The sequence below is a fragment of the Vitis riparia genome, chromosome 12 (assembly GCF_004353265.1).
Source record: "Vitis riparia cultivar Riparia Gloire de Montpellier isolate 1030 chromosome 12, EGFV_Vit.rip_1.0, whole genome shotgun sequence".
In the NCBI taxonomy this organism is placed as follows: domain Eukaryota; kingdom Viridiplantae; phylum Streptophyta; class Magnoliopsida; order Vitales; family Vitaceae; genus Vitis; species Vitis riparia.
This window is the reverse complement of record NC_048442.1, coordinates 20284684-20300801: the sequence shown is the minus strand read 5'-3', so window position 1 is coordinate 20300801 and position 16118 is coordinate 20284684. Positions and strand designations below refer to the sequence as shown.

The window sequence follows — 16118 nt, the reverse complement described above, 5'->3', positions numbered from 1 at the left end:
AAAGAAAAAAATTTAAAAGATTAATTCCACTACAAAAGTTTAAAATTATAACAAAAAATTTTAAAATCACTTTATATATATACAATTTAAAATACACTTGACTTCAATGCCATATATTTTAATTATGATATCATTTGTTATATCAAGTTTTAATCATCTCATTTAAAAATCAATCGTTGTTCAATGAATATCGGGTCTTGTTTTAAAGGTTATAAATTTAAGAATTACCGTATTACACCCAAATATATATATATATATATATATATATATATATTATAATGTTTAAATAAATTAATATAGAGGGTATTTTAATAGCGTGACGTGCACAGCCGCGGCCGGCGGGGATGCCAAAAGCAGTTTCCTTCAAATAGGGCGGCTCTTTGTATTCTCCCTGTCACATGACCAAATTCATTGGCTCTAATTTAGACTTATACTGCTGCTTTTGCTTTTCTCAATTAGGACTTAATTTTCAGAATAATATTACTACTTATAATTAACCCAATGATAATACATTTTATTTATTTTAATTTTTTTATATTATCCCATTTAGGATGGTATGCACATACAATCTATCGATCAATCCTAATTTTACTTTTTTATTGAACTTACGATTTCAAAAAAAATATCAACACTGCGTTATAAAATTCCTCCGTTGGCTTTTCTCCATTCACTCCCGAGTAATATGAGACATTATAGTCATGCATGATTCATGAAGATGAGTTCTTATGGAATTCAAATTGAGTTTCCGAGTTGATTAATTTTATTTTTTTAATGAATTAGAAGTCTTATTTTATTTTATTTTTTCAAATTTCAATTTTTTTTATTTAGTTCTCTAGAGTTTTTATTTTAATTGGAAAGTGAATTGTAATTGAACTTGTTGTCCTAGTATTTGTTGGATTGGGAAAACATGTGAGGGGAATCTTATTAAAAAAAAAATTATTTTAATTGGAAAGTCTATTGTAATTAAAATTTCATCAAAAAATAAATTCTTAAGGAGCCCTGAGAATTTTTCTTATTTCTTAGTCCTCAAATCTTGTAATTCTGATTATTTATCAAAATTAAAAACAACACAGCAGTGAAAGCACAAAGCCATTGACGTCTGTTCTATTTCCAACTATCTGGAATTGTTCTGTTCCTTGTGAAATTCCCTCTTTGTTTTTTTATAAATAATGCCTTTGCCTCCTTGTTCTTTCTTGAATTCAATTCCTCTTAAACCCATATCTCCCTCTTCCTCCCTCTCTGCCATGAACGGCTGCTGTGGGCCTCAGTGTGATGGAGCTGCTTATATTCAAGCTGTTATCTTTGATTTGGACGGTACCCTTTTGGATACAGGTATTTTGATTTTCTGGGCTTTGTTTGGTTCCTCAGAATGTGAAGCAAAACGAAAGATAATGTTGTATCAATGCTGTCAATGTTGTGTTGTTTTTCCTTGTTTGGGACCTGATAAAATAAGAATGAGATTCGAAATCATTGTTTTGTTTTTATGGAGGATTTACTGGCTTATCTTTCTTATGAGTTCTCTATTGTGATTAATGTGCAGAGAAAGTTACGAAGAACGTTTTAAAGGAATTTTTGGAGAAATATGGGAAGGTTATAGACAGGGAACAGGAAGATACGAGGTTGGGGATATCCCAGCTAGAGGCTGCAATTGCTGTCATCAAGGAATATGACCTTCCATTGACACCCCGACAATTTATTGATGAAATCAGTCCTATTTATAAGGAGAGGTAAGTAATTTGTGGGTCTGCTTGATAACATATGCAGAAGATGAAAGAAAATTGAGGGTAATTTTAGAGAAGAGCAAGATATCATTTTTCATGTTTCAAAATATGGAAACACTTAAAGAATTGAATACTCTCTGAATATGCCAATGCTATATGCTTTGAGTGTGCAATCTGCAGAGTCTGTGAAAGTTTTTCTAACTCTATTGCTGTTCCATTAGGTGGCCGACAGCCAAACCACTTCCTGGTGTTAATCGCCTCATGAAACATCTCCAAAAGCATGGAGTGCCATTTGCTCTTGCTTCAAACTCCAAGAAGGAAAATGTGGATGCAAAAATCTCTTACCATCAAGGTTGCCTTTTCGGTTTTCTTGAATTTGTGTCTTTTTATTGAATCATTTATATTCATCATGATAGTTTAAAGAGATAGCCCATTATTCTGATACATTGATTATTGGTATTGTATTAATTGGGAAAAAATGTTTCATGGAGTTATTTTGTTAAAAGGTACAAATTGACCTGCGTTCTAATTTGGTTTTCCTTAAATCATCTGTTGTTGTCCACATTTCCCTTATTTCTTAGTTTAATTTTGCTTGTGTTATTTGTTTAGGTTGGAAGGAAAACTTTGTAGCAGTTCTGGGAAGCGACCAGGTTAAATCAGGGAAACCGTCTCCAGATTTGTAAGTTTTGAAGGCCCATTACCGATTTTATGGTATGGAGCCATCACCGTAAATGACCAAAACATGTTTTCATGAAATCCTAAAAATATTCATCCATGTGCAAGAATAACACTAGTTCTAGTTGCAATGAGATCAAAATGGTCTTATTACAAATGCTATCCAAAATGCACTTGGAGCAGATCAACTTTTAGAGGGCTTAACTTTGAACTGATAATTTGAATCGTATCCTTTTTCTTTATCTGACTCATGAAGTTTTAATTGGAATCAGATTCCTGGAAGCTGCAAAGAGGATGGGTGTAGATGCAGCTCACTGCCTAGTGATAGAAGACTCCTTGTAAGTGTTTATGAGTAGCGGCAACCTTTTTCTACTTCTCAATGCTGCCTTTAGGTTTCTCTATGACTTAGTAGATATTGCCTTGGTCACTATTTTGAAATAATAGAGTGATTGGAAGATGGAGAATGTCTGAGGGAATCACAAATCATGGGATGCTAGCAAACTTCCTCAGTCTTAAGACCATTTTCCCATCCAGTATGCATGTAACACAAGTAATTAGAAAACACTCTGTAACTGGGGTTGATCATATGGCACTCGGTAAAGACCTCTAGACACTGCCGGGGATTTAGTTCTGGAATTAGATAATAACGCTAAACTGACTAATCATAGCTGTAGACCCTGGTTGTTTGAGTTGGATGACAGATTTTGGTTTAGAGATAGATCTGTTTGGGTGGAGTACTGCATCAGTAGCTAAAGATGGTCACTCAAGTTGCAATGTCAATTTTTCTTAATTTTGTGTAGAAGCATGTTGAAGGAAAATAGCATATGTTGCTGAGTAGAATGGTTCCTGATGGTTCTTTATAGCTTTTTTGTGATTTTTTAAACTATAAATTTAAGCATGCCTTGTTGTTTGATTTTTTCTCTTATATAGACAGATGATTTTATCAGAATTTGGTTGTAGATGCACCCAAAAATGGTAGGACATTATGACTTATGAGTGATACATTAACTTGACTTTAAAGGCTCACACTCCACCCATTTCCTGGTGAACCACCAACTAGTATGTCTTTCCCTACTGATAGAATTTATATTGTATCCATATGACCTTCTATTAGCTTTTTACACAAGTGGTTGTTTGAGTTGAACTTGAAATGTGAAGTTCAAAGACAATTTCTTATAAATATGTTTGTCATTATTGAAGAATAATCTTCAAATTTAATAGTGCTTTAATTTTAACAAAATGAATTTAAGAATATTAACACTAGAATTACAGCGTAATTGAATGTTAACTGATATATTTTTCCACACACATGGATCACTGACCTGAAATCAGTTCTCAGTATTTAATGGTTTTGGGATGTTATCAAAACAGAACTTAAGAAATTATTGATATATGTCCATTCTAATTTGTCTTGGGCATGTATTTGGACAGGGTTGGTGTTAGAGCAGCAAATGCTGCTGGAATGAAGGTGGTAGCCGTTCCTTCACAAAGCGAAGCTGATTATGCTTCCATTGCTGATTCTGTGCTTCATTCACTTCTAGAATTCCAGCCTGAGCTTTGGGATCTTCCACCATTTGAAGACTGTAAGTATCTCTGCAAACCTAACTTACTTTTGTAGGCATAAGCTTTGCTTCCCCCGATTAGATGGTTGAGTTTAATTTAATCTTCACAGGGGTAGATAGTGCATTGCCAATTGAACCCATTTATGCAAGCGGTCTATTTAGCAATGGGTTTTTGTGTGAAGCTGAAGGTCGGTATATTCTTTATCTTCTTCTGTGTTATTTGTTTTGGAGATTACATTAAGAATTTTATTAAACATGTTTATAAGCACATCATAGATCACCACGTCAAAGCACAGTGATGCAGTTCTGATCTTTGAATGACAAAATCACCATCTTTTAACTGCATTCCAGAACTGCCACTCCTTAGTGTTGTGCTGCTCTGTGTTTGGAAACCTGAAGAATCCGATGCTTGTCAATAGGATGTAATATTATGCCAATTTGGCAATTTGATATAGAGGCTTACTGTTTCCATGTGTGAATTTGGTATTCGATTCTGATTTGTTGTGTTCTGTTTCAATGAAAAATAAAATAAAATAAAACCAGATGATGAATCATGTACTTTTCCCAGTCAAGTTTGGGGACTTTATTTTGGTTGGGCCAAACTCAACATGGATGGGATCTTCAAGGTTTTGGTTGGTGTTGGAAGAGGTCATTGTACCTGCACTGCCAAGAGAAAAATTGTGAGTAATTCATCCTTGAACTGTTTAATTCAACTGCCCAAGTTTTTAATTCTTTAAAGAAGCAAATAGCAACCACATGAATCCTATTTTATCTGTCACAGCATTTGAGATGAATGTATTTAATTTTGTTTGTCTCTTTCTTTGTCTGTTTTTCTTGTCTTTTTTTCTTTTCATTCTACTCCTACTGCTTCTGGGCTATTAACAATGAATGACCTCTTTTCTTAGCCTCTAGTTAATTAATTCAAATTTATTAATAGAAATTTTTGGTGCTCTTTTGCAGAAACCATGGATCATTGATGACAGTGATGGCCATATAGCTGACCAGCACATGCAACTATCACTGGTTGGCTTCATCCGAGGATTGAACAAGGTAATCAAACTTTTGAGGAAGAAAGCCGTTAAAGTAACAAATTTCAAAACATAGCATAACAAACAAGTTGGGAGTTTATAGAAATATTATCCACCAGCATTTTCTTATTTGCATTGCCTCCAAGTCTCCACCCGACCTGTCATACAATTCTAAGTTTTCATTCAAATGGATAATAAAACTGATAGAAGGAATCTGGCTGGTTTTCTGAATTCCAAATATAAAAGTTAATGTTGAAGAAACTTATTGCCATTAGAGACTATGTTGGTTGCATCATACATATCGAGACATACTTAACCTTCCAAACTGAAACATTGTGTGTGTGCAGGAAACATTAATGGATTTAGAAGAGGTTGAAGAAGAAAAGTCCATTGCAAGTGCTTCTTTGGACCTGCCTATGTTTCTCCACCATACAAGGGCACCACTCTTTCCATGAGCTTGTCTTTGTCAGGCCCTCTGCGGCCTCCAATGAAGAAAGAATAAGGATGCAATCTATTCTTAGCTTATAATACTTCACTTAAAACAGTTTGGAGTTGATGTTGTACTACTATAGATATTGATGAATTTGCACTAAATGCTAATGCCCAAAGCAATATTTCGATGTACATTCGCAAATGGTTTGCAGGGTGTTGGAACTGTTGTAGATTCCTCGGGTTTTTATTCATCAACTCTTTGTGTAATGCCTACATCACTACCCTGGCTTTACTGCATGGGGCTGTCATGAAATCCAAGTGCTATATCCCTTCATATAAAGTTTGTTTCCAGGACTTGAACTCCTTCAGCTATGTTCTTGTAGTCAGTTTTATTGGTAAAGAATTTTATTTTATAACTATTTGGAGGTAGGTTTTGAAGATCCTTATCAATTGACCATGCTCACAAGTTTTTACTAAGGCTATGTTTGGTTCCCGAAAAATATGAGGGAAAATGCGAAGGAAAAAAAATAAAAAGGAAAAGTAGAAGGAAAGAAAATGTAAAGGAAAAGAAAAAGATTTAAAATCAATAAATTATTTTATATCCTATTTCAAATTCATTTAACTTATTTTTCTTTTCTATGATAATTTTTAAATGTCTAAATTTCTAACTAATTTTAATTATATTTGATTTTCTTTCCTATTTTTCATATTGAAATCAAACATGAGAAAATTATTATTTTTAATATTTTTTTCCTTAGTATTTTTTAGGAACTAAATATAACTTAATTGTTTTTGAATAATGATTTTCAAGGTGTAAACAATTTTTCTATATCAATTCAATTAGCAAAAGATTTTATTTGGAAGTAGTTCTTATACTAATACAAAATAGATGTTTTTTCAAAAAATTATATTTTATTAACACCCAAAAACATTATAGAAGCATTTTCTTATCTATATCCAAATATTATGTAATGAAATCCTTTCTAATAGAAATGATATTAATAAAATAATTACTAGAATCACTTTAAAACTAGCACCTAATGACCCGTTAGGGTAACCCTGTGAAAATATATACTCTTGGAGTTTTAGATTCATCTATAGGAAAAGGAAATATAACAAAGCTGACAATAAAATATGATGAAAGAGTAAAGTATAATGTAAGAAAATATATGATACAATATTAGTTTAATATACATAGAAATTAGAAGAACCTATAAAGATATTTATTTTTCTCAATCTCACGAACAAGATACGAGAACTTGGTGAATTAAAATATCTTAGTAGCTAGAGGAAAAGAAAGCAAAAATGATTCTTATAGTAGTAGCGAGTGAAATGGGAGTAGCCTAAACCATGAAAGCAGGGTTGTAGTAGCAATACAAGCATTGTTAAGACGAACATTGAGAAGTGCAGTTACAGTAAGTAACATATGATCCTATGTTTGAATTTTATCACTAATGATACCTTAAATTTATCAAGTGTTGTTAACACCTCGAGATTAACTCCCCGTTGAGAGTCCTAAGGGCTTGATCATAAAAGACTCCTTGATTATGAAAAAAAAAAACTAGTACTTAATGATTAAGATTTTAAAATATTTAATGATTAAAATTATCAAGATATGTAGCCTCTAAGTTTATAGTACAAGTGTTCCAATTGGTTTTATTTTTTTATATGAATGTTAAGAAAGAATAAGATAAAAACTTGCCACCACAAACCTAAATGATTGAAGCTTGGGTGAATTTCTTAATATAAAAATTAATTATATGCAAAAAGTATTAATTGTTTTTTATAATGACTATTTAAATATAAAAAAATTAAAGTACCGAATCAATATCTATTGAACTTCTCATCTTAATCATTGAACGTGTGTGGTAAAATTTAAACTATTAGATAAAAATATAATTAAATGACATCGAGGTGCAAAGATATAAACATGAGAACAAAACCATGAGAACTTAATATATATATATGTAACACACTTAATTAAAGTAGAATTGTATTTAACTTTACTGGTAAATTTAAATTGATCATTCCTAATTTTATTTAAATTTCATACATACTTTATTATTTTTTTGTCATGCAACTAGGTAAAGTTTTAAATTTTTTTATATCTAAAAAATTTTAAATAGTTTTTAAAAATAATTATAATTTTTTGTTTTTAAAATAAAAAATAAGATTACAAGGCTTCAAATAAAAACATGCAATCGAAAACAGTAAAGATACTTTTATTTTTATTTTTTTGTAAAAATTATTTTAACAATAGTAAAAAAAAAAAAAAAAAAATGTTTCTGATGCAAATCTTGATAATTTCAATTATTTAAAAATCATTAATAATTTTAAAAAAACTTGTTATAAAATTCAAAAGAAATTTAAAAATTAGTAAAAAAAAAAAAATTCTTAGACAAAAAATAAAGAAAAAAAATTAAATAAGTCATATTAAGTTTCTAAAACATCTCATAGAACAATACACTCAAATTCTAGTTTGTTATATGAACGGATGAATCCATGAAAGAAGATGAGTTCATATGGAATTAAAATTGAATATCCAAGTTGATTTTTTTTTTTTTTTTTTCAAATTTCATCTTTTTTATTTAGTTCTCTGGAGTTGTATTTTAATTGGTAAGACCATTGAAATTAAAATTTCATTAAAAACAAATTATATTCTTCTCCAAGAAAATGAAGGGTGTCCTGAAGCTTCATCTACAAGGCCGTTGACGCCAGTTCAACTTCCATCCATTTGGAATTGTTCCTTGCGAAATTCCCTCTTTGTTTTTCATCTGTTCCTCCCTTTCTGCCATGAACGGCTGCTGTGAGCCTCGGTGTGCTGTTGCTTCTCGTATTCAAGCTGTCATCTTTGATTTGGATGGTACCCTTTTGGATACAGGTATTTTGCTTTGCTGGGCTTTGTTTGGTTCCTTAGAACGTGAAGCAAAACAACAGATAATGGTGTATCAAGCTGTGAATATTGTATTGTTTTTCCTTGTTTGGGGCCTGGGGACCTGATAAAATAAAACTAAGATTTTGTTTTGTTTCCCTACCTTTTGTGGAGGGTTTATTGTTTTATCGTTCTCATGAGTTATCTGTGGTGATTTATGTGTAGAGAAATTTGCCAAGAGCACTTTGAAGGAATTTTTGGAGAATCATGGGAAGGTTTTAGACAGTGAAAATGAAGATAAGAGGTTGGGGATGGGCCCACAAGAGTCTGCAATTGATGTCATCAAGGAATATGACCTTCCATTGACACCCCAACAATTTTTCGATGAAATCATTCCTATTTATAAGGAGAAGTAAGTAATTCGTGGGTCTGTTTGGTAACATATGGAGATCAGGAAAGAAAATTGTGGGTCAGATCAAGATGTGGTTTTTCATGTTTTAAAATATGAAACACTTTTAAGAATTGAGTACTGTCTGAAAATGTCAATGCTCTATGCTTTGAGTATGCAATCTGCCGGAATAAAGGGTCCTAGGATCCTTTAGTATCATTGCTTTCTTTAATTTAATTTCATTGAGTTCCTTATTTTAATTTAGTTTCCTTGTCTCATTAATCCTCTGTAAGTTACCGAGGGCCTCGTTTCAAAAAAAAACGCCGTCTGGGGGCTTTACCGGGACTAACTAGTAAAAGGCCTAGAGCCGGAAGTGATCTTAGAAACCAATCGCGTTCCGGGAAAAGATCTCAATATCGTATTCGTCTAGAAGAAAAACAAAAATTGCGTTTTCATTATGGTCTTACAGAACGCCAATTACTTAACTATGTTCGTATCGCCGGAAAAGCCAAAGGGGCAACAGGTCGGGTTTTACTCCAATTACTTGAAATGCGTTTGGATAACATCCTTTTTCGAGGAGCCTTATGTAAAATAGGGAGAGTGTAATGGGAAAGGTAGGAAAAATAATCTCAATAAGAAAAATCCTCTCTTGGGTTTTGTAAATGTTTTTCTTAACTCTATCACTCTTCTATTAGGTGGCCAAAAGCCAAGCCACTTCCTGGTGCTAATCGCCTCATTTCACATCTCCATAAGCATGGAGTGCCCTTTGCTCTTGCTACGAACTCCAAGACAGCAGCTGTGGAGGGAAAAATCTCTTACCATGAAGGTTTCTTTTTGGCCTTTCTTGAATTTCTGTCTCTTTATTGAAACATTTATATTCATCATGATATCTTAAAGAGATAGCTAATTAATTCGATACATCGATTATGGGTATTGTATTGATTAGGAATCCTTTTTTTCATAAAGTAAAATTGTCCTGTATTTTAATTTGGTTTTCCTTAACTAGTCTGTTGTTAGCCACTCTTCTCTTATTTCTTCATCTAAGTTTGCTTGTTTTATTTGTTTAGGTTGGAAGGAACAGTTTTCAGTAATTCTAGGAAGTGACCAGGTTAAATCAGGGAAACCGTCTCCAGATTTGTAAATTTTCAAGGCCCATTATCTATTTTATAGTAGGGAACCATAAATGATAATAAAAAACCGAAACACATTTTCATAAAATCCCACAAATATTCGTCTATGTGCAACAATTACACTAATTGTAGTTGCAATGAGATCAAAATGGAATTACTACTAATGCTATCCAAATTGCATTTGGAAGGGATCGATTGTTAGACAACGTACCTTTGAATTAATAATTTTAGTCTTATCCTTTTTCTTTATCTGACTTATGAAGTCTTAATTGGAATCAGATTCCTGGAAGCTGCAAAGAGGATGGGTGTAGATGCAGCTCATTGCCTAGTGATAGAAGACTCCTTGTAAGTGTTTATGAATTGCTGCAACTTTTTTGTTTTTTTTTTTTCAGTTCTCAATTCCGCCTTTTGGTTTCTTTATCTATGACATAGTAGATATTGCCTTGGTCACTATTTTTAAATAATAGAGTGATTGGAAGATGAAAGAGACTGTTTGAGGGTATCACAAATCATGGTATGCTAGCAAACTCCTCTAGAATGACCATTTTCCTTTCCACCATGCATGAAACTTAAGTAATTAGCAAACACTAGAACTGGGTTGATCATATGACACCCGGCAAAGACCTCTGGACTCTGCCAGGAATTTAGTTCTGGAATTAGATAATAATGATAAACTGACTAATCATAGCTGTAGACCCTGGTTGCTTGAGTTGGATGACATATTTCGGTTTAGAGATCTGTTTGGGTGGAGTACTGTATCAGTAGCTCAAGATGGTCACTCAAGTTGCAATGTCAATTTTTCTTAATTTTGTGTAGACGCATGTTGAAGGAAAATAGCTTATGATGTTGAGTAGAATTCTTCCTGATAGTTCTTCACAGTTTTTTTGAGACTTTTTCAACCATTAATTTCAGCATGCTTTGGACTGTTTAATTTTTCTTCTCATATAGACAGATGATTTTATTAGAGTATGGTTGTAGATGCACCCAAAAATGGTAGGACATTATAAATGATGCCTCAACTCGAGTATAAAGGCCCAGACTCTACCCATGTACTTGTGAACCCACCAACTAGTATGTCTTTCCCTACTGATAGAAATTTATGTTCAAATTTAATAATGCTTTACTTTTAACAAGATGAATTTAAGAATATTGACACTAGAATTACAGAGTAATTGATTGTTAAACGATGTTTTTTTCCGCACACATGGAACACTGATCTGAAATCAATTCAGTATTTAATGGTTTTGGGGTGTTATCAAAACAGAATGTTAGAAATTGATATATGTCTGTTCTAATTTGTCTTCGGCGTGTATTTGGACAGGGTTGGTGTCAGAGCAGCAAATGCTGCTGGAATGAAGGTGGTAGCCGTTCCTCCACATAGTGAAGCTGATTATGCTTCCTTTGCTGATTCTGTGCTTCATTCACTTCTAGAATTTCAGCCTGAGCTTTGGGATCTTCCACCATTTGAAGACTGTAAATATCTCTGCAAACCTAATTTACTTTTGTAGGTATAAGCTCTGCTTCCCCCAATTAGATGATTGAGTTTAATTTAATTTTCACAGGGGTAGGTAGCACATTGCCAATTGAACCCATTTATGCAAGTGGTCTATTTAGCAATGGGTTTTTCTGTGAAGCTGAAGGTCTATATATTATTTATTTTCTTCTGTGTTATTTGTTTTAGCAATTACGTTAAGAATATTATTGAATGCGTTTATAAGCCAGTTGTTCAGAGGTTCACATCATAGATTACCACATCAAACCACAGTGATGCAGTTCTGATATTTAAACAACAAATCACCATCTTTTAACTGAATTCCAGAACTGCCACTCCTTAGTGTTATGCTCTGCTCTGTGATTGGAAACCTGAAGAATCTGATACTTGTGAATAGGGTGTAGTATGCACTTTATGCCAATTTGGAAATTTGATACAGGGCCTTACTGTTTCCATGTGCAAATTTGGTATTCGATTCTGATTTGTTGTGTTCTGTTTCAATGAAAAATAAAATAAAATCAAACCAGATGATGAACCATCTGGTTTCCCTGATCAAGTTTGGGGACTTTATTTTGGTTGGCCCAAACTCAACATGCACGGGGTCTTCAAGGTTTTGGTCGGTGTTGGAAGAGGTCATTGTACCTGCACTGCCAAGAGAAAAATTGTGAGTATTTAATCCACAAACTGTTTAATTTTGCTTCTGAACCTTTTTATCCTTTAAAGGAGCAAAGGCACCCACATGAATCTTATATCTTTGTTGCAGCATTTGAGATGAGTGTATTTAATAGCTCTTGTGCCATTAACCATGAATAGCCTCTTTTCTTAGCTTTGCCTCTAGGTAATCAATTCAAAGTTATTAATAGATTTTTTTTTTTGCTCTTTTGCAGAAACCATGGATCATTGATGATGGCAAAGACCACATAGCTGACCAGCACATGCAACTATCACTGGTTGGCTTCATCCGAGGATTGAATAACAATGTAATCAACTTTTGAGGAAAAAAGCCCTAGGTTACAAATTTCAAAACATTTACATTATGAACAAGTTGGGAGTTTATAGAAATCTTGTCTACCAGGCTACCAGCATATCTGGGCATTTTCTTATTTCTATTGCCTCTGAATATCATATATCAAAGCTTTAAAAAGGGGGTGGGGGAAAGAATTGCTGAGAAGGTGTAGGAAAAGAAAAGAATGCTTGGAAACCTAGAACAGTCAGCATCAAGTGTCCACCTGACCTGTCATACAATTCCAAGTTTTCATTCATTTTCCTATATGTTCTTGGCGATCAAATGGATAATAAAACTGATAGAAGAAATCCGGTTTTCTGAATTCCAATTATAGAAGTTGATGAAGAAAACTTATTGCCCTTAGAGACTATGCAGGTTGCATCATGCATGTCCAGACATACTTAACCTTCCAGACTGAGATGTTGTGTATGTGCAGGAAACATTAATGGATTTAGAAGTGGTTGAAGAAGAAAAGTCCATTGCAAGAGCTTCTTTGGACCTGCCTATGTTTCTCTACCATACAAGGGCACCGCTCTTTCCATGAGCTTCTCTTTGTGAGGCCCTCTGCAGCCTCCATGAAGAAAGAATAAGGGTGTAATCCATTCTTAGCTCATGATAGTTCACTTAAAAACAGTTTGGAGTAGATGTTATACTACTACATATATTGATGAATTTGCACTGAATACTAATGCCCAAAGCAATATTTCAATGTACATTCACAAATGGTTTGCAGGGTGTTGGAACTGTTGTAGATTCCTCAGGCTTTTATTCATTAACTCTGTGTAATTCCTACATCACACCCTGAAATCCAAGTGCCAAAGTCCTTAATATAAACTTTGTTTCCAGGCCTTGAACAGTTGAACTCCTTCAGCTATGCTTTTCTAGTCAATTTTATTTGTAGAGATTTGACGGTAGGTTTTGAAGACCCTTATCAATTTAGGTGTAAACAATCCTTCTATATCAATTCAATTGGCAAAAGACTTATTTGGAAGAAGCTTTTGAAGATTTTAGAGGTCACTGTCTGGTGGGGAGTATAGGAATGAAAATTAAATACAAATTAATCAAAAACTCATGAATTTTGAAATTTTTTACATTTCTATATAGGAAGAAAAAGAAGATCAGTAAATTTGAAAAGATGGAAAAAAAATATAATATTTGTGGGCTTCATGGATGAATGTCAATATTATAGGGTGGTTGCTCATCATGTCCTGCATCCTGAATTCCTGAAAGTAATAAATATATTTTAAGGTTATCTTATATATTTACAATATTTTAAATACAGATCTTTAATAAATAAATTTATTACTTAAAATTAATGAAAATAAATATTAATGATGATAATATTGATTACAACTAATAAGGGAGGATAAATATATCAATTTGATAACTTAAAATAAGTTAATTTTATCAAGTAATCTTAATACTTAACGTAAAAAATAAATAATAAGTTTTGACAACTTAAGAATAATTTAACTTAAAATCAACTTAAGTGGTTAAGTAATAAATATTAAGTTTTACCAAATACCCATTTAATCATTAAAGTCTCATATTTTATAGGCCTAAGTAAATATATTAATTATTAAAACTTTACTAAACATTTAGTGTAAGCTAAGGTTTGGGACTAGACATGAGATTCCAATGCATAAATAAGTGAATCCAACAAGAAGCTTTCTGTTGCCTGGTGACTACTTAAGCGAGTTGAAGTACTTTAATGAAACAAACTACTACAAACAAGAATATTTGGGAGGTTCTCGACTATTCTCCTTTGACTATTACATCAATATGAAGCTCCACAATAAAGTTTATTGACTCAATGTTGATGTTTCAACTTGAACAACAAGTGTGGCATTATATGTTGGAGATGAGTTATGGCTCCAAAGGATACAAACGAGTTTGCATTTTTTAGGACTCAAACGTCCATAGATAGCCTTCATTGACCTAGTGAGGTCAAATTAATTAATGTTTGGTTGGCCTACAAAAATAGAGCTTGGTTGTTATTGGCTAGTTGACTCTAACGTTAAGGTCATTGTGTCTTAGTCACCATTGGCCGGTTAGTTTTCTACCTCACATATCGAAAATGTCTCCTACTAATGAAACAAGACAAAACTTGACGCTCTCCTACAATGTCAACTTTGAGGTAATTAGCCTAATGAAAGTCATCAAAGCAAGACAACAAGACAACCTCTCATGTCATGGTGATACTAGGTAGTGCACACTTGGGTGTGTTCAATAGGTTATAGTTAGGCACTAACACTTGAGTCCTAATGATGGTTAGGTCTTCTTTTGGTTGGGTCATTTCCCAACCACTAATGACAAAAAGATAGAGAGCACATGTTTAAGCATATGGACTTGGGCCTTTGATTTTAGGGGCTTATCTAGACCTAGATTCGTTTAGGTGAGCCTATTGATCATTTAGTGTTCAAGGATAATTTTAAAGGATATGCTTAGGTTGTATAGTCAAGGATTATTTTGAAGAATATATATTAGTATATTACTTCAAATAGGGTGTAATATTGTCTTAATTTCCGCAATTAAATAAAATTATATTAAATTTAATTTGATCTTATTGCAAATAGGTCTAGTTAGGAAACAATTACTTATTTTAATTCAAATTGGATTTATCAAACGTAGACCAAATTTAAAGATTATCACCTTATAAGCAATTCATGTTCAAAACTTTCAAGCCAAAGTCATTGCCAATTCCATAATTACTCAAAGAAAATGATGATGAAGTTCACCAATTGATCTCATGAAGTTTGAGTGAAGATTGAATCAAGTAATGACAAAGGAAACCTGAGACTCGAAAAAATTTCCCTCCAAGCTCTCTCAATTTCTTTTAGAATTTTCCTTTAATGTAATGGGAAGGATTATTTATATAATAGGTAGACCCCAAAAGGAAACTTAGTTTTCATTCAAATTGGTTTGTAAGTAGGAGAGAAAATAAAAAAATATTTAATATTTATAGAGCAAGCACACCTAATAAGGTCAAGAAAAGCTTAGCCATCATTCAAATTGGCTTCAATTATGAAAGAAAACTTAAAAAAGTACTTCACACCATTGGGAAGATTAAACAATTGGTCAATTTGGTAATGAGTGAACAAAACTTATGCCAAGTATCACTTAGAATTGGGTGATGAATCCACATTGAATGAGTCAATCTATCAAACTTTTGATTTTGGGCCCTTTCATTTTACTCTAACATCAATCAATCTAAATGTGGATCTCTTGGTATCTTGGAAAAATTGAGAGTTATACTTTCTACAATTTCGTCATTCATCATGTAACTAATTACATTTGAGAAATTAAGAATTCCCTAATTCAATCTTGATATAATTGTCATTTAGACATAATTGTACTCACGTTGCTTTACTTTTAAACATATTGACCTTGTGAAGACTTGACTTTAATCCCCAATTCTACATGAATAGTTTTCAAGATAGGTCATTGATTAATTTTTGAAATGAGAAACATGTAAAGACAATGGAACAAAATTATAACAATATTCAAATGGTAAATTTACATTTGCATAAGTAAATTTTATTATTATAGAATAGATAGCAAATAACCATTCGAGGAAGTGCTAAAATACCATATTGCAATCTTAAGTCCTGGGATAATCACCTAAATAATGTTGAAATCGAATACCCTAAAAAGCTTGACCTATCTTTATTATATATTAATTGATTTTCCAATGAAATGATTAAAACCCGATCCAAGAAAAAATTTAGATAAATACTTCGAAAACCCTTTAGATGGATCAGGATTTTGATGACTCTCATTAATTGATTTGAAATTATAAAAATATTCTTTAA

At 32.6% G+C, this 16118-nt stretch overlaps 1 protein-coding gene across 5 annotated transcripts; it reads left to right on the top strand.

The window, feature by feature from the left end:
* The first annotated feature begins 1089 nt into the window (after positions 1-1089).
* On the top strand, positions 1090-13160 carry LOC117927266 (bifunctional riboflavin kinase/FMN phosphatase-like). Of its 5 annotated transcripts, none has more exons than XM_034846719.1 (10): positions 1090-1332; positions 8516-8702; positions 9374-9504; positions 9746-9815; positions 10088-10153; positions 11130-11281; positions 11371-11448; positions 11828-11964; positions 12188-12280; positions 12743-13160. In XM_034846719.1, exons 1-10 carry the CDS (start codon positions 1170-1172, stop codon positions 12848-12850), a joined length of 1185 nt encoding a protein of 394 aa, XP_034702610.1. In that variant the 5' UTR covers positions 1090-1169; the 3' UTR covers positions 12851-13160. The 5 variants fall into 5 exon arrangements, with proteins under 5 accessions (XP_034702610.1, XP_034702613.1, XP_034702614.1 ...); XM_034846720.1 differs by lacking the exons at positions 8516-8702; positions 9374-9504; positions 9746-9815; ... (4 more) ...; positions 12188-12280; positions 12743-13160 and adding exons at positions 1541-1727; positions 1943-2073; positions 2331-2400; ... (4 more) ...; positions 4919-5008; positions 5334-5758 and having other exon boundaries at positions 1093-1332; XM_034846721.1 differs by lacking the exon at positions 1090-1332 and adding an exon at positions 8070-8299.
* Positions 13161-16118: the final 2958 nt, after the last annotated feature.

Bases quoted from the DNA above. Each gene is read 5' to 3' on its own strand.
- LOC117927266 (XM_034846719.1), top strand. From the start codon at position 1,170: ATGCCTTTGCCTCCTTGTTCTTTCTTGAATTCAATTCCTCTTAAACCC. The intron at 8,703-9,373 runs GTAAGTAATTCG...CTCTTCTATTAG, and splicing joins ATTCCTATTTATAAGGAGAA to GTGGCCAAAAGCCAAGCCAC. The intron at 9,505-9,745 runs GTTTCTTTTTGG...TTATTTGTTTAG, and splicing joins AAAAATCTCTTACCATGAAG to GTTGGAAGGAACAGTTTTCA.